An 18,792-nucleotide genomic window follows, 5' to 3' on the forward strand; every position below is an offset into this window, starting at 1 on the left:
GGACTAGGAGCTGGAGGGTTTATGTATACGGACAGAGCTGCTTTACTAGAACGTCTCCCTAGTGACTTACTGTTTTAACTCAGCCTTTGAATAGCATGCACAAAAACCCTGACATCTTTCTCAGCTTGTGACAACAACATCCTTCACCTTCTGACCCCCAACACATTTCCACACATCCTAAGATCTTTCATCCATTATTGATTAGGAAAGGCAATGCTACACAGCTCTGCAATGAAGAGATGCCCTCACATATATTTACTCAGATCAGAGACCTCTGCCAAGCCTCCCAGTCGTCAGCCAAGAATGGAAAGTGCCCAGCACTACACCCAAAGAGAGATGGAGGGGAGCCAGACTGCCAACTCCCGAGCACCAGCCGAGAGGGAAAGCAGTACTAAATAGGTGAAGCCCAGTACATCGATACTGGAAGCACAGTGCACAGTAGAGAACTCGCAGACCAGGTTATGAAGCAGGCAGATGCACACACCAGCAGCTGATTACACACAACTTCATTCAACTCTGAATCTAGTCCCATGAAAATTCAGCCCATTGCATGAAACCCATGAGCTAAGCTCTTCTGGCAGATCTCCCTGCAAAAATAGTTTGACTTGAACACAAAACACCATGGAGAAAAACATGGCTTTCAGCACACCGATGTTTCACTCATAACACTCAGCAGTTTCACCAAAATGGTGATGGTCAACCCTCATAATGCAGTCGTGAGAAACTTCTGTTGTGATCTGTCATTTAACTATGGGGCTACCTCAGCACACTTGTTTACATTGCAGACTCACCACTCGGTGATGAAAATGTTACTTACTTAGCTGGAGCGTGGCAAATCAATTCAATGGTAATCTCTGGTTAAAGGAAAATAAATATAGTAGTAGTAGTAGTATGCTGCTGATGTCATCCCAGGAGGCTTCAGTTTGAAAACCACATCAAGGCTGGTGCTAAAACTCCCAGTTAGTCCCAAAACATCATGAAAAAAGTTTGCTGTTCAAAATTAACTTTGATTTAGGGAGCCCTTGGTAATAGCCAAGAAGAAAGGGATTCAGTTGGCCAGGGGCTATATGAGTACATTTTTGATTACACTAATATTAACTAATAAGCAGACGCACTATTCCTGATCGACCACTGAGGAACTGAAACACAAAGATGCAGAGAATGACTTGAATCAATATGCCCACAGAAAACTACAACACTGCAGCATCTTCCTGTGACAGAATACCTACAAGGAAACCCCAGAATGATAAGTGCTTCTTTTTATTATCACGATGCTCTGACATTCAGCAACGATGTATAGCAGTGAATTATACAAACACATCTCATGCTGCCTAAGAACAGAACTTTTTTTCCATTTCATTTGTTCATTCAAGGGATAATTCTTCACTCCTGTATCTGGAGATATGAAGGACTGAAATCTAAAGGGCTGTGAAAAAATATGGTCACTTGCACTGAGGAAAGATGAGATCTATCTGCAAGAGGTGTGTTGCTTCTCAGATGATCAGGAAAACAGAAACACGGTTACACGGAATCAGACAAAATCAACATAGATTACACTGTTTAAAAGCACATCGAGATGGCAAACACACAGGATGACAAAGAACCACAAAAGACATAATGCAAAAATGGCAGAGGAAACAAATCTCTATGAATAAATTTAGATAGGAAATCATAGTAATATTTTGAACTGCTAAGATGTAAGAAATAGTACCAGTGTCACAAGAGAAAACTTGTGAAGGTTTTTTTTTATGAGCTGACTGTGTAATGAAAGCAGGAAATGGAACAAGATAACTCTTAAGTCCTTGCCAGTTCTAGGTCATCATAAGTTGTTACCCACGGTTTAGGTGGGTATCATCTAATCTATCTATCTTTTAAAAGATTTTAAATAGATAGATAGATCCCTTTTAAAACAACAGTTACATCCATAGGAGAGAACCAAGGTGAGCTGTTAACAGAAGACAGAGGAGCACTTGTACAGAAAACACAGGGCTCACAAATATCACTCGATCATTCAAACACGTTTATTACTTACTTCATCTGTAAAGATATTCTTATGCATAAGAAGCATGTTACCTTGTATAAACGTTTTATGTTCTGGGGGTAAAGCTAAAGTATGGCTACAAATCGATGGAATTCTTTTTTTATAAGCAGCGGTAATGTGATTTTCCAGTTCTAAATTTAGTGTGTCCAATAAAGAAAATCCTAATGTCTGCATCAAGCGATAATGAGTTCCTTGCACTGCTGCTGTTCAGAGGATAATAGAGAACACAAGTGCAAATTTGGAGGCGTAGAAGCTTCTCAGCACCTTAAATACTGTATTTTCTAAAAGACCACAAGTACCATCACAACCATTAGAGATGAAATGAAAGTGACAGATATTCATTTGGCTTTTCTTTATTTAAATACAATCCATATTCATTACTCAAATTAAGATTCCATATCATCATAATGTTACCCTTTTCCCATGCTGCTCCTAAAACAGATCCTATTTCATTAGAAGAGTAAAAAAACAGTCCTTTTCAGAACATAGCAAACTAAACGCTAGTAATGACAAATTAACTTCTGGAGAGCTTACAGGAATAAATCTCATCCAGAATGCATCACAGAACAAGGAAACTCAATCATAAATACCTAAATGTACTGTATGCATTTATTTCCAACAGCAAGATAGTTTTGAAACCACCACAAGAATAACATCTGGATAGCACAGATTTTATCTATCAATTCACTGTAAGAAAATACAGGTTTAACTACAGGCAAACTGTTACAGTTTTTAGAGCTTTGAAGTCACCTTTTGAATTTGATTGCTTCCAAGTACATGTAAAAAGCCACAGTACTAGATAGTATCAGTATAGAAGAGCTGAATCCAATAGCACTGAGGGCTCAGTCTGGCAAACTGCATTTGCAACAAATGAAGGCCACAGGTGGATATACTGCCAGTTGACAGTAATTTCCAAACAAGTCACTCTTGTGAGACAGTGACAGAAAACAAAGTTCAGCCTAAAATGTATCAGCAAGAAATAAAAAGATTTATCAATGCTTTTTTTTTTTTTTTTTTTTTTTTTTTTTTTTTTCCTAAAATTAAGCAGCAGAAAGATTAATTTTGGTTACTCATCTACAGGTTAAAATCAGCTGGAGCACCCTTTGAGATGGGTCCCCATGGTGTATATGCAATGGGAAAACCATAAAAGAGCCTGCCTTATTTGACCTAAAAAACATAGGACAAGATAGTACAGGACAGCACTTTGTAAAAACATTAAGGGCAAACACTACAGAGAGAGAAGGACTGCCTAAACTAAAGCAAGACACTGGCACAAGGACAAAAGGGATTATATCTGCTATGATTACATTCAGACTTGAAACTAGAAAGCAACTAGCTAGCAGAGCTCAGCAAATATGGTGTAGCTTCACAGTGGAAACAACATGAGGAAACAAACATAATTAGTTTTAAGAGTGGGACAAGAAAGTTTATGAAAGTAAACAGTGAGGGATTCGATTTGGGAAGTGCCTTTTAGGCTTGTGCCCCTGGAGGCAGACTGATCAGGAAATCATCAGGACCTTTATCTTGAATACATTTCCATCGTAAAGCATTCTTGCAAATTAGTCTCACCAGGCTTAATTAATCACACCTTTAGTTCAAAACAGGAAAGATTCATGTAAATACCAGATAACTCAAGTACCTGACTATCAGATCAATACCTGGGCATATTACATGAGCCCTTATTTTGCTGCTGATAGATGAATCTTTCCAAAGAAGGATGAGAAGCAAATGTAGCAGCAATTTGACAAAGTAAATGAAGGGGATTTGGAGTGAGTCTGCACACCTGTGCAGGTGTTTGCATGAAATGTAACACACACAGAGGTGAGTCTGGTATAAAAGATGATTTCAACTATGTGCAAATATTATTTTTTTCTTCTTCTCTTTACCATCTCTTCTGGAAACCAATTCACAATGGCCCAAATGTAATTTTGTAGCCATTTCTACATTAAAAGGAGTTACATAAGAAAGATCCCAGGAGGATTACTTTCATCATTGTAACAAGCAAAATCGTAACATTTGAAGAACACAGTAGATACTAAAACACCAATAAGCATATCTCTATTGAATCCAACAGTAACACTGAAGCCTTCATAAATGTTTCATCCTTACACTTCATTTGCAACTGAAGTGCAAGGTTAACTACAACAAGCAGAAAGAGCCCTGAAAGCTGGCAGCTGCCTCAGACAAACAGTGGAAGAATTAGCAAGCGGTTGTTATTGGGTCTTGTTTTACACAACATATTTATGTGTAACTGCTGCCATGACTTGAAGCTTTTCTATCATCCTTTGTGATATCCACACACCAGTTTGCAAAATGAGCTTTTTCCCTCTTAGACCAACTATATTTGCCTTTCCCAGATAGGAAGTCACTCATAAGTTACATTCCCAAACCTATGGAAACCTGGGCTCTGATTTGGTGTCTTTTACCCACATACCATCCTTAATTCTCAGGCACAGAAACCATGGTGTAGAACTCAAAAAGCATTAGCTGAGCAGAGAAAGAAAAGCCAACAGTAAAACCCAATATGATGCCAGCTCCACAGATGCAACAATGGGGTGACTACAGCTTTACCTCATACCTGATTTTCAATCAAAGAGAGTGTCCATTCTTCTCCCCCCACTTCTCAGAAGCAAACAACATGCCTGAGCATAAAGCTCTGCCAAGAGGAAGCACAGACAGAACCACCAGCACCGTGCCAGGAGAACAGCCATTTAGCAGCAGCTGTGGGCCAGCAGCACCTGCCCCCATACCCTTAGAGCAGGAAGGAAACTATATTTGTTAGCCTGCTTTTGGGCAGCCTGTGATGAAAAGGATGAGCAGGGAGCCTACTATGCCAAGAGAAGCCCACATGCTGTCCCAAGCGCACCTCTAACAAACACCCCCCGCTGTGCTGGCACATGGTGATTATGTCACTAGGACCGCTCGCCTCCCCCAATGGCCAGGCCCAGCAGAATATGGCCGCTCTGTAGGGCAGCCGGAGGCAGAGGCTGCTGCATGCAAAGGGGCTGCTGGGGCTAAGGGAGGCCCCGTGGGGCTGTAGTGCCTCAAGAAGCACTTCTATGGAGCTTGCTGTCCCTGGGCCTGGCCGGCCTGGCCCCTCTCTCACTGGGCTGTGGTCTCTTGGCTTTGCTTGCTACCTCCAGGACCAGGGATAGCCATCTTTGCCTGAGGTGGGGAAGCCTTTGCTTCCACAGTGCTCTAGGTGGCCTCCAAGGCATCCTAGTAGGGGGCAAAGGGATTAAAACACACTAAGAATGGTAGTGCTGAACTATGATACCCGTTGAAAGCATTTCATAGAGCTTGTGTTCCTTGCTAGAGTCCTTCCAGCCAAGCAGGAGAAGCATTGGCACCCAAAGAGTGTGGGATATTAGAGTAGTTACTGAGTGTATCGAATGCAGAACTGGAGTTTAGAAAGCTGCTGTAGCCAGGTGACCAGAGGCCGAGCTTGGTGTGGCTCTGGAGCATGAGCCCTTTATAAAATATCTCAGTTGGAAGAAAACATAATCAAGGGAGGTGATGGCAGTGATTTCATTTGGCATTGCTGCCAGTTTACCTTGGGCAGCAACCTAGGAAAATATGCCAGTAAGAAAAGAATGGTTGACAAGCGGCCCTCTTGGCTTTTATTGTCCTTGAGCCTTGCTAATATGGTAACAGCACTAAGCATCCTCTGGGCGGGGAATGAAAGGCCATCTCATATGCTACCCTGGCCTGCTTTTGGTTCAGCCTCACCCTTTACTAGCTGGAGGTTGTGTCCTCAAGCAGGTTGGGTTACCTCCCTTCAGTAGCTCTAGTCATGACAGGAGAAGGATCTCGATGGACCAGCTGCTCTGCTGGTAGCCTTATTCACACCAGCCCCTGCACAGACTACCCTCAGATTTTGTTTTCCCTTTGTTGTTGTTGTTGTTTCCCCTGGGAAAATTTCAAGCCTATCCATGGATTTTGATTGTCATGGAACTGATTTGAGTTAGAACTGACTGTGTATGCAGACAGTCTTTTTCATACACCTGCATATGACTCTTGCCACATGACAGTTGTGACAGTAAATCTTACACCGTTTATATTGCATTTTTATCCTAAGGTTTCCTCCAGGAATCCTGGGGTTTAACAGCAAACTGATTCCCTATAAAGTGAGACTGTTTCAGGTGTTTGTCATTACAGACTGTGTTGTTCTGAAATCTGTGCTTTCTTCCTCATCAGAGCTCTTCACAGAGCTGTTTGGATCACATTTGCTTCTACACACTCCTGGGAAGCCATGCAAAACCCACTCCCTCAGCCAGACATGCTTGTCAAACTTGCTTCTTCCTGCTGGATTTTACAGCTGCAAGCAAAGCTTCAAAATCAAACAAATCAAATCAACTTAAAACAACAAGCACCAGCAACACCAGCAGCCCTTCTCTGAACACATGGGATGCTTCCCAAGGTCCCTGCTCATTTCCTGGAGTGAAACTCAGACACACCAGCCCAGTGCTGTCCTGAAGTGTACAGAGGCTTTTTTTTCCTTCTCTCCTTCTTTTCTTTTCCCTCCTTCCTTGTGTTGATTTGTGGGACCAGAATGACTTTGATTTCAGCAAGTTTGCTGTTTATTCACGTCACAAGTTTGACAGCTTTGCACCAAATCAGATTGCTGGGTTTCAGGAGAGCTCTGAAGCGTCACTGGGAGCTCCTTTAGATTAAACTCGCCTCCTCGGTTTCCCCCCTCTCCCCCTCCTTCAGAGCCATTTAAACCTCGCTGGGGCTTTAAACGTACTCCCAAGACCTGCATTTCATTCTGCCACTAACATGGTAAGTGCTCTTTGCATTTCTCTCGACCTGGAGGCAGAAAAGGAGCAGCTGGTCCCTTTGCCTTGGGGGCTTGCAGGAGGTTTTGTGCCCTCTGAGATGGAGAAGGAAGACGCCTCTCCACCACCTGCAGGAGCAATCTCTGCTGCTGTGCCTCCCCTTGGATGAGCAGTTTCCCTTCTCGAGGCTCCAGGCTCTGCTCAGAGATTCAGATCGTGCTTATTTGGAGGAGGGAAGGGGGGTGACTCAAGAAACAACCCCAGGCTCAGCAACTGTGCAGTCTGGGACTCCTGCAGAACTGCAGGGGCAGAGTAGAGCAAGCAGCCTGGAGGTGACTGCTAACACTGAACAGCTTTAGAGCCGAATCGAGCCCTCGAGGTAGGAGGAAAGGACTGGCCAAGAGCAGCCTAGCTCCTCTCCTCCTCCTTAACTTGCTCGGAACCGTAATATTTCCCAAGGGATCACAGGAAACAGCCCTCTTCTCGGCACACCTCTGCCCGGAGCCCCTTTACCGCGGGGTCGGCACCGCACGGTGCCCAGCGGCGGTAGCGGGGGACTGCGGAGCGCTGCCAGCAGCCGGGGGGCGAGCAGGCGACCGGCTCCCGGAGCGGCACGCGGGGCTCCCTTCGCCGGGCACCTGAGCGAACCACAGCTGGCACGGGGGGGAGGGAGCGCTGGGGCAGGGCTGACACCGCCTCCCCCCCGGTACGCACAGAGGAGGGGGACCCAGCCGCCGGCCGCCCCATGGCTACGACCTCTTGCTTCCGCAGAGCAGCAGCCGGCCGTGCCCGGAGCCGGACTTCCCCGGGGGCCAAGGCTGCGTTCGCCCCTGGCCCGTCCGCGCTGGGGTTTCCAGGGAGACGTGGGTCGCCGTCTGCGCCGCGGAGCCGCCCGAGCACGGCCAGGGCCGGCAGGAGGCGCGGCCGCAGGGTAAGTGCGCGTTGGCGGCGGGCGAGGGGTCCAGCACCGGCCGGACGGAGCGGACTAACCCCGCTGTGCTGTCTCCCAGGCCGGCTGTTCGCCACCGAACTCGTTGGCCAGGAGGAGGCGTGGCAGGGAGACCAGCTGTCCTCCCAGCTCTACAGGAACAAGCAGGTAACGGCCCCACGCCCCGGAACCCTGCACCGATGGGGCAGCGGCAAATGGGGCTTTCTCTGCTTTCGGGCGTTTTTGGGTCTTTTCTTGACGTGAGCGTCCCTCCGCCGTGTCATTCTACGAAGCTAGAATGGGGTACCCTATATGTCTCCCTTCGTACAGCACCTTGGCAGCACAGAAGCCCAGGGATGCGGCTGGTGAGTCCCGCAGGCTCTGACGTTGCAGAACCTCATGCTGTTAAATACAAATATATTATCTACGTCTTCCTGAACCCACGATGACTACTGTCATGGGACACGGCTCCCCCAGAATCACCTACTCACGTGAAGGATCAATCATTTTGGCCATTAAGCATTTCCTTGTCATTTTCCCTCTTTTCTTTGCAAATCACATCAAGCAACAGAATGATACTGAACAGTCCCAGATAGATCATTCTGATGAGATACTTGGGATGGTATTTTGATAGAATGAAGCTGATCGAAACTTTTATACTAACTTTAAGGTCCCTGTAATCAAACTCTCGTTGCTGTACTTTCTTTGTTTCTACCTGATCATTTAAATGAGTGATTATCACCCCATGGTCAGCAGGTATCCAGGATTCACTGCTGGAGGTCCCTAGTCCTCCTAACAGTTTCCAGAGTGATCAGGGAGCAGAATTCTCTGCAAAGACCCATCTCCCCATAAATAAAACTGTTAGGGCTCTGCAAATAAAACATACCTGTTCAATTATTGGGACCAGGACTTACCTCAGCTCTATATATATACTTCACTTGGCATGGTGGTGTCCAGGATTGAAGGAATACCTGAATAGTGCTTTACTTCAAAGAATGGCAATTGCATCTTCTGCATCCAAGCCCAATCAGTTGTTAGCCTTCAGCTCCATCTCCTTTCCCCCACCAACCAACTATAAACTGGAATGAAAGGGATGTAAAGGGATGCTTACTGCATCTCAGGAGGAGATCCGGTAGCTGCTGTTTTGACCGTGACAGTTTCTCACTGTTCCCCTGTAATTCTTTTCTGCTGTTATTCTGCACTGTTTTTTTAAATACATTTCTTCCCTGGAGTAATCTTTTCAAACACTTTCTAAAGAATAAAAGAAGTCAAAAGTGAAAACTGAACAGTCATGCCACTTAGACTAACAGAGGCAAGAGGCTTAAGGGGATGGGTTCAGTTCACAAAGCAAACACCCTGTTCATCAAATCCAAGCAGTTTGTACCATAGGGCAATTGCTATTAAGTTACAGAGTCAACACCTATTCATTGGTATCTCTATTCCACAGCTTCAAGATACTTTGCTTCAGAAGGAAGAGGAACTTGCTAGGTTACATGAAGAAAATAATAACCTCCGACAATACCTGAATTCTGCCCTGGTTAAGTGTTTAGAAGAAAAAGCCAAGGTATTGTGTTCAGAGCTGTTCTATAGACATGTGCAAAAGAAACAAGTTGAATAGATACATGCCATTAAAATACATGGAAGGTCTGGGAGTGCAGACAACCAGCCTTGTGAGATCCTATTAGGTTTTAACTGTGCAGGCAGTATAGCTCATAGCCTGGTTAAGTTTAGGTTATAAGTAGAGGGAATTAACAGTGTTATGTCCCAATCTTTTCTTTCCTTCAGTGGAAAGTTCAAATTGGAATGCATCAAAATATTTGTTGAATTTGCCTGCTTTGTCAGTTACCTCTTCTGAAAAGCCTTTTCTTTTTTTTAACTTTTTAGGTGATTTATGTTCTACAATTCATTTCTGTCACCTTCCAATGGAACATTTTGTTTGCATGAGAACATTGATCTTAAAAAAAACAAATAAATAAACAAACAACACCTATTCCAGATTTAACTGTGAAAAAAACTCATGAAGTCATGGCAGCTGCAGTTCCATGTGCTCCCTGGTCAAGATCACACCTGTCCCAGCACGACTTACCTCAGCATCCTCCCTCTTTGTCAGGCTGCCATGTTCCCCCCCAACACCCCACTCACCTGCCAAGTGCTGCTGGCAGCACCAACACAGAGAAGCACAGCACAGCCAGGCAGGAGCTCTCATTTCACGCCTTACTGAGTGAGAATGCAATCGAAGTACAGGCCTTATTGACACTGTCAAATTCTTCTCTTACAGAGACTATGTTGTTGCAGAGGCTGTAAGGACAAAATAATTAGTTGTATCCATACAACTAAGGAGGAAGGATGGGAGAAAGTATCTTTTATAGGGATAGTAGTAACTGTCTTACCTATCTAACATAAAAGATCAGAAATATGTTGTTTACTGTTAATTAGAAAAATCAGCTTTTAACCTCTCTCCATCTTTTAATTTATTTTTTAATAGAAAGTGCTATCCTGCCATGGCCAGAAAACCTCTACTATTCTCAAAAACACCAAAAGGAGATTAAAAGAGGACTACTGCTTTGCTCTTCATGAAACTCCTCATGCTTCTAAAGCTAGAAGGAACCTCTTTGATGAATTCACTGCCTGTGAAGAACAAGCCAGCCCTGCTGTGGACAGCTGGGTCTTGGAGACTTTAGGATTAAAAGATGTCAACACCATTGATGAATCTTCAGCTAACTACAGTGCCTTGACCTCAGACCTTGGAAAAGACACATACTGCCTTAGCTCTGGTGAAGCCATCAACTATGATCACAGTGAAGCAGTGGCAGCAGCATACAGATGCAGCCACATGCCTCCAGCTAACAGTACCCATCCATGCAGTGAGGACTCTTCCTTCCTTTCTCAGTTTCCTTCAGCACCACACATCTCCTCACCAGAGCAAAGCATTTCCTCCCTTCCAGCCTATGAGTTGCCATATTTGACTAATGATTTGTCACCTAACAAAACAGACGTGGCCTTCACAACATTTCTAAGTCCTCACCGCAATGTGAGAACACACACCTTCCAACAAGGACAAGCTTTTGTGCGCAGAGAAGATGATGGAGGATGGAGATTCACCTGGGTGCCCAAACAGGCTGAATAAGGCAGCTGTGTCAAGGGTCAGCCATAGGGGATGTAGGAAACAGACACTTCGTACTGTGCTCAAAACAAGTTCAGCCAGCAGAAATAAGTCACCCTGGACTCTGTTAAATGCTGCTGTTACATACACACTCATTATTCCCTCACAGATTTTCACAGGTGTGGTTCCAGATCACAGTGGGACATGCATCTCCCCTAGGCCAGATGGACATAAGTCTCTTGTGCCTGTGTTGAGAGGCATGCTTTTTCTTGCATTGTGTTTTTTCTGTCATCAGCTATTCCTTGTTAACTGATGATTGCCAGACTCAACTACTTTCAGCACTCCCACATTCAAAGTAGAAGGGATTGGAGAATACATTTTGGCATCTCTCTGACCTTCACAGATGACAAAGATGACATAAGTCTCTGGCTGAGGATCAGCAGTGTCTGAGTGATTTGGGTCTCTCTTAGCTACATAAATTGCCTTGGATTAAGGCAACCCATGCAATTTTGTTCATGTGTTATACTAGGTTCACCTACTCGCAGTCACACATGGTGCTGTCATTTTTTGAGGGCACATCAAAAAAAGAAGACTTGCTTCTATTGCCCGGAGGGTATATAACTGCAAGTGATTCATCAAATTCAGAAGATTTTCCTCTGCTGTGATTAGAAATGTTCTCTGTATTATTTTAAAGGTCTTTTATCTGCCAGATAAAAGGAGTTTAACAAGTTAGAGCACTGTTTCTCACCAGCTTAAGCTACAGAACAAGAACTAGATTTAGAGACACAGTTGAAGTAGTGACATTACCACCACCAGCCAACGCCCTGACCCATTATATTTGTGGCAGACATTTTCTCATCTGTGGTTAATGCACCCTCAGAGCACTTCTTTCTTTTGCAAAGGATGCATTCCCCTCAGCTGCAGCATCCCACTAGCTTTTTCACCAAATTTCTTCCCCATTCACCAGCTTAATACTGGATGCTTTCCACAGAAGGAAGCCACTCCTAGCTTCAGAAGTGCATTGTACAGCTTCACTTGGTCTGTTTTGCACTTGTGAAAACAGAGGTTTTGTTTCTAGGGAACAACTCATTGACCTTTTTGTCCTGATACATGAGATCATACAGAGATTTACCTGAAGTGAACCTCAGCCCAGAGTTAGGACTGCTTTCTCTTTCCATTGTACCTTTCATGCTTCCTATGGGAAATGTTTACATTTCTCCTGGCTTGGGGAGGCAGTATCACATAGTGGTTAGTGTTTGGAATCCACAGCCTTCAGCACCATCCCTTACCTCTCCATGTCTCTATCAGGTAGTTGCGACCTGTAGCTAAGACCATGACTGCCTTAAGGATGCTTTAAAACCTCTGGCAAGAAGGTGCTCCAGCACTGCACAGGACTTTTGTTGTTGTTTTTTGTTTGTTTTTAAATACTACTAATTATATGGAGTCAACTGACATGAAGTAAGTTCACTGGTAATGTTTCATATTACCTTTGTTTTCTGCTATATAGTAGTTTGATACGTAAGTATTGGAAATGAAGGGAGCAGTTGATTATTCTGGCTTTCAGAATGGCCCCAGTAGGATAAGGAAGTACTTATATAAGTTGGGCATTTCCTTCCAGTGGGCATATACTTTTCTATAGAGAACTTGGGATTCTCTATGTAGTGGTTTCCCAAAAGACTTGAATAATTGTATTTCTCTGTAGTTACTTTGAAGTCATAGGACAGACTCCCAGAATAGCTAAATTGAAAGTATTGATTGTAGCCACTATTGCACTGAATTAAAAATACCACCACTACACATGGAATAAATACATCAATTTATTCCAGGCTTCTATTGTAGTCAGTTAAAACATGGTCTGCTGATAAATCTGGTCAGACAAGATCACTGTTTGTATAGCACTTCTCTGTATTCAGATGGAAGCAGGAGAAAAACTGTCCTACAAACAGCTAATTTCTTACTCAAGGCAGTTCTCTTCTACTAATCTCCTCTTGCCTTACTTTATAAGGTAGCACTGAAGAAAATGGTTGTCACTGGAGTTTTTATTGGTGCATATGACTGTATAAAAAATGACTGACCTTAACTTGAATAAGCAATGGGAAAACCTGTTTTGTGTGGTGACGTGGGATGAACAGCACGTAGACAGTGTGACCAGAGAATTGCCCTCAACATAGCTGTAGATACCTTGTCTTCCAAAGCAGCTGTAAAACTTAACTTGAGAAAGTTATATACATTTTAATGCTACTGGATACAATTGCTGATGTGTTTGAATGCTATCAGTGAACAGCAGTAGCAAATACATTATTTGTTTTGTCAGCAAACATTTAATCAGGTTTTGTTTTCTCTAAAGAAAGAAAATATTTCTCCATTTGACATTTCCTTTCCACATTTTTCAAATCACCTCATGTGAAAACTTCCCATGCAAAGAACCAGCACAAAGCTGTCAGATCTTTGATGCAATCCCAAGTAAGGTTTCAGTGGAACCAAACAATTCTTGTACCTTTAGAACATTTTGTAAAAAGATGGCTGGTTCTCTTGTCCCATAGCAAATAAACTCTAGATATAAGAACATAGTTCAATGAATTATTTACCTGAATGTATTTGCTGTGAGCTCCTGAGTTTTGCTCAGCATGAAGGTATAGGTCTTGTAGCAGGGATTTCTGTCTGAGCTTGATTTATTGGAGCTCATCTGGGCAGAGTGTCCCACGGTGCTGCTCCTCATTTGTACATACAAACTTAAAGTTCTGGTTTGGATACCTGGGTGAGAAGAGGTGTCTGTCATCTGCTCCATGGGAACAGTACTGCTGGTTGCTATAGTGGAAGGAATATTCTGGAAAGGAAACAAAAGACACACAAGCAAATAAAGGGTTATTTTTTCTTTTCCTGTAACAGCATCATTTTTGAGCATAATAACTCATTTCCTGAATTATCATTAAGAACGATGCAGACAAGCTACTCTAGCACCAACACACAATAAGCAAGTCAGCCCCCAGGTGAGTACAGAAATTCTTTTGCTTTTTTATTACTCTATAAGCAGAGTGGGTTCTGATGTCAGCTCTGGTATGCCTGTTTGTTTTTGTGCTTCAGTTTCTACACCACGGAGCAGTTCATAAGAGTTTAACAAGAAAACATGATTCTTGCTTCTGCAGTTTGTGTGAGAAGTTCCTTCTTGCCCAGGAGCAGCCTCAGGCATGTAGGTGTCTAGGATGAGGAAGCCTAACTGGGAGGTTCTTTGGACAGTGGTGAACTTCATCATCTGTAAATACCCATTTTGTGTTAACATATTTGTATTTTTTTATTTTTATTTTTTGTATTTTCTGAATGTAATGTGCAGCTGCACCATTTAAAACACCCCATGTTTTTAAGAAAGTATGCTAATAGTAACAGAATTTAATTTAACACTCAATGTTTGGATTTTTGCGATTGAAAAGGATTGTGATTATCTGTAAATATCAACTTTACCTGTGTCATTAAGTTATGCCTAATAAAACTCTAAATAACATCTAATTGATGCATATCTGCCCACACCTTCACACTTAAGCATTCATTAAACAGAAGACCTGTTGCTCACACTGCACAACATAACACCTACTCTACTCTGTAGAGACACACAAAGAAACAATGCAGTTTGAGTTCACAATACAGTAGAGATAATGATACAACAGCTATAGATATGCCTGGATCAGTCTAGGCTTACACAGTGCATTTCAGTGATCCATCACTTTTTTGACTCAAATAGATTCTATGCTACAAAGCAACTAAGGCAGAAGGAAGTACTCTGCTTTTCCTCTGTTGCTTTTGCAGCATCAGACTGCCACTTAATAGATCTGTACTTTCTTTCCTAGTCAGCAGAGCATTGTGATCAAGGGTGACCCGATTCATCATAGTACTCCGCGTACTCTTGATTTTGATTCTGAAGTGATGAATTATAAAGCAGTACTAAGGTGTGATGTAAAGAGACTGAAGATGAAAGAAAAGCACGAGTAAAGAACATAAATCTCTATTTAGTCAGCTGTAGTTGACACCAAAAGTAAGACTATATTACTTATTAACTTTTCTCTCTGACTGAGGGCAGGTTTATTAGTAACCACATACCAGTTGGGACTAGAAAGATCTATTTTCCATTGAAATGTGACATTTTTTCAGTGCTTATGAAGAGAACCCTATGCTTTAAACTCATTCGTCCTCTAGAAAAGACAATAAGTCTCACAGTCAATTCATAAACATCCTATCTTGTTGCAAGGTAGATGACATCCTGTAATACAGAAAGCAGTCTATAAATAATTTTTGGATGAGCCACAATTCACCTAAAATATCATTCCTCTGGTCCATTATTTGTGCATCATTGAGTTATTTCAAGGCTACATATTTATGTGCGCTGCAGCCCAAGGAAATCAACATAACAGTGGAGTGCAAAGAGCAGACTATAAAAATCACCAGGGACATGAGTATCCAAGGCTGAGCTTTTCCTCAATTCATTCAGAATTCCCACTTACAGATTGTACCTGTGATACCATCATGGTTAGTTGAAACTCCCAATAACCTCCTCAGAAACTTATTATTGAAAGAACACACTCTAATAAACGAGCATCTGAAAGCCAAGCTTACACATCCAACATCATCCCTCACCATCACCACGTTATTCCCCGATAGAAAGCCATAGAAAGTGAAAGTGTGAGCACTATGCAACGCTTTCAAGGGCACGGAGCATGCCATCGGATGATGGTCCTGTCCAAGGTCCTGAAACTGCCTGCTCCGAGCGTCTCCTGGGACAGATTCTACAGCTGCACTCTCAACGTACACATACCACATGTGGCAAAACAAGAGAAGCAGCCCAGCTGCCAGTGCTTAAAGGGCCCTGTGAGATGAAATGTCTGGGGTTTAGGAGCCAGATAGAAATGCTACGTGCTTGGAGCTGCATCTTGGTAAAGCTGTCACAATTGACAGGTACAACAAACAACTGCCCAGGTTGCAAGCAAGTTGGGTAACAGCCACGCTCAGCCTTGAGGCTGCAAGCCAAAGTATCCTACTACAAATCACTGCAGGCAGAGAAAATGCTATTTAGGAAACTTTCCTCACATAAGGGAGATTCTACTTGCTCCAGAGTAGCACAATAAGACCAAGAAATCCCTGTGATCTCTAAGTAGCATCATCCCCTTTAATCTCAAGCACCGTGTGTTTAATTTAATATACAAGTTAAACATTTGGACCTTAGAGAAACATGTTCTGAAAGTTAAAAACATCATTACTTTTTAAAAATTATTTTATTTTTAATGTAGGGTTAGATAGACTATCCAGGAATCAATAACATTTACTGTATTGGAAATGATACTTAGTTTTAATTGGTCTGGACTGAATTCTGTTTCTACTGATTAGAACCCCAGATAACCTTCTCTCTTCTCTAATCTGAAATCATATTATCATAAGTGACCCCTGAAATGTTTAGCATTTCTCCTCACTTCACAACATCCACTCTAGAATTACATGACACACCTGCTGTGAAGATTTTTGTAATCAAAAGACAGAATAAGAACTCACTTGCCATCAGTCTCCTTTTCTTTACCTTTCTAGTCCCACTTGAATCCTAGGAGTTCAAAAATCTGACAATTCCAAGCAGTGATTAAAAGGAAAAGAAGTTTCCATGCAGTTTTGTTTTTTAATAGTGTTGATATCTTTCATTATAAAACTACAGGGCTTGAAGTCACAAGCCAACTCCTTTCTCTGTAAAACAGATGATACTGGCCAGATTGTCAATACATAACCCAAATCAGGTCTACTTAGAAGCTCAGAATACTACTGTAAAATAAGTTAGAATTTAGTTTGGCAGTACTTGCACTCATTTACAATTGTTGTACCTGGTTTGAATTCCAGTTTCCTCACCTGGACCTAAAATTAAACAGAACAAGTAGAAATGAAATGATCCCTTCTTGCTTCAGGAAACAGGGCTAATTTTGAATACCTATAGGCCACAAAATATGCAATGACACCTTTCTGCAAGCGAATGGAGAAAGGTCCTGATTTAATACTGGTAGGTATTGTTTAAATCTGCTAGTTTCAGTTTCCTTCAAAGGCCGATACCAATCTGATGTTCATTATTGCCTTCTTAGCTGAAGCATTCAACAGTACTGTTGTGTGAAAGCTGCTATGTTCCTCCATAATTGTCTCATTTCAGCACAAGTGTTTTTCTGAAATAAGTGGGTCATTTTTTAGCAGCCTGAAAATTGCAGTACTCTCTGAAATCTGCATGAGTTAGTGCTACACCTGAGAACAAAATGGAGCTGAAAGAGCTTTAAGTTTCTTCTTACTGAAAGACCTTTTTATCAGTATGAAATATCATTACCTCAATGGCCCTGTGGCTATTTCAGAGGTGTATAAACACTTGCTGCCTATCTGCTAGCCATTCAATTACTAAGATCTTAATACTGTGTAAATATTTAACTACAATAGAGGATATAAATCAGAGAAAGTGATTTTGTTTCATTCCACTGGTGGCAGTAAATCATGGGCTATTCAGACTACTGGGCTACACCCAAAGAGCAGAGCTGTGACACAGGTAGACATTATCTAAGATTTCCTGTAAAACAAGTCCTAATCTAATTCACACTTCACAGGGGGATGATGAGCACTATACCACAACTCCAGAAGTCAAGACCACTTCCAGACTTTTTTCAGGTCAACCAGAAAGGAAAAAACTGCCAGTATCCAACTACTTTATTAATATTATTATTATTTAATCAGTTTTTTGAGGGATGTGCCCAGAGTACTCAGGCTGTGAAAGCAGATGCAATAGAGTTTAGGCTGCTGGATATCAACATCAAAAGGGAAGAGGGGACAAAAGTAGTCTCTGTTTTCTGCCACAGAAGTCAAAGTAATCAAGTACAGCCAGCTTCACAGCTAAGGTTTCTCAGCCATTACATAACCAGGAGCTGTTGTAGAAATCATTCTGCTGCTACTCCAGACATACAGCACTGTGCTCTCTATTGCAGAGGGGATATGAGTTTTATTACACCTCTGTCCCTAAACACACAGTCTGTAAGGCCCTACCTTTCTCTAGGCATACTTTCGTCGGGGGCATTTCGTCTCACTAGTGCCACCTGGTGGGCTCGACTCTACAGACCGTCCCGGGGGAGGAAGAGGAGGATGCAGTCAGAGAAGCTTCAACAAAAAATCCCAGTCATTGCCAAGAGGACATATGAACGTGCAGGCATAAGCACATCCAGCACACTTTGCTCAAAAACGTTTCCAGGCTGCATGGCATCACCCACAGCTGCTGACATTGGAAGTTATTCTGCTGCTGCAAGGGCTGATTACTTTCTTTCTCTTTTAGCTGCCCTCCTTCCCCACTTGGCCCACATGTGGGTACAAGTTCAGAAAGTGCCTGCAAGCCCCAGTGCATACAAACAAGCCTCGTGTTGCATTCCAGTTTGATTTTCTCTACCCCCCTTGCAGCCTCCCCTGGCTAAAGTCAAAGAAATACTGAACCATCCAAGTAAATCAGTCCATTACATTTTCTCATCAGTTTTAAAATGCTCTCCTTGCTGCCAAAAAAATGACAGTTCTCTGCAGAACCAGGCTTACAGGATGGTTGTATTGAAGCTATTTCTTGTTGCTTTGCCTTCTTGAAAAGTATGTTGGCAGGGGAACATGTCTCCAGACTTGTGTTCAGTGCCCCATACCGAGCACACAAAATGTGTGTACAGCTCTGACAGAGTACAGAGGGTGTCCCAGCATGAATCTACTCTGTGAACACTCGCCTTCCACCATGGTCATCCTTAGAGAGACCAAATTATTTTCATCATAACCGAGAGATGCTAAGCAAAACTCTGTAAGAAAATATGAGCCCAAATGTTCTTCTGAATTAGCCACCCTGAGGGTATGAGCTGAACAGTTTTGAACTGAGGCACAGTAGGATGGGGTTAGCATGGTAAGGAGCTTCTGGGATGGC

The 18,792-nt window shown here is 42.7% G+C and overlaps 1 protein-coding gene across 1 annotated transcript; it reads left to right on the forward strand.

The window, feature by feature from the left end:
- The first annotated feature begins 303 nt into the window (after nucleotides 1–303).
- Nucleotides 304–14,349, forward strand: GMNC (geminin coiled-coil domain containing). Its single transcript, XM_085513507.1, has 6 exons — nucleotides 304–388; nucleotides 7,279–7,453; nucleotides 7,536–7,750; nucleotides 7,830–7,915; nucleotides 9,195–9,311; nucleotides 10,233–14,349. Exons 1-6 carry the CDS (start codon nucleotides 304–306, stop codon nucleotides 10,872–10,874), a joined length of 1,320 nt encoding a protein of 439 aa, XP_085369633.1. The 3' UTR covers nucleotides 10,875–14,349.
- Nucleotides 14,350–18,792: the final 4,443 nt, after the last annotated feature.

Source organism: Coturnix japonica, chromosome 12, assembly GCF_054131305.1.
Source record: "Coturnix japonica strain WE chromosome 12, WE-NBRP24, whole genome shotgun sequence".
In the NCBI taxonomy this organism is placed as follows: Eukaryota; Metazoa; Chordata; class Aves; order Galliformes; family Phasianidae; genus Coturnix; species Coturnix japonica.

Coding starts and splice junctions, on each gene's coding strand:
- GMNC (XM_085513507.1), top strand. CDS start 304: ATGGAAAGTGCCCAGCACTACACCCAAAGAGAGATGGAGGGGAGCCAG. Junction 7,454..7,535: donor CGCGGGGCTCCCTTCGCCGG/GCACCTGAGCGA, acceptor CGGTACGCACAG/AGGAGGGGGACCCAGCCGCC. Junction 9,312..10,232: donor GTTTAGAAGAAAAAGCCAAG/GTATTGTGTTCA, acceptor ATTTTTTAATAG/AAAGTGCTATCCTGCCATGG.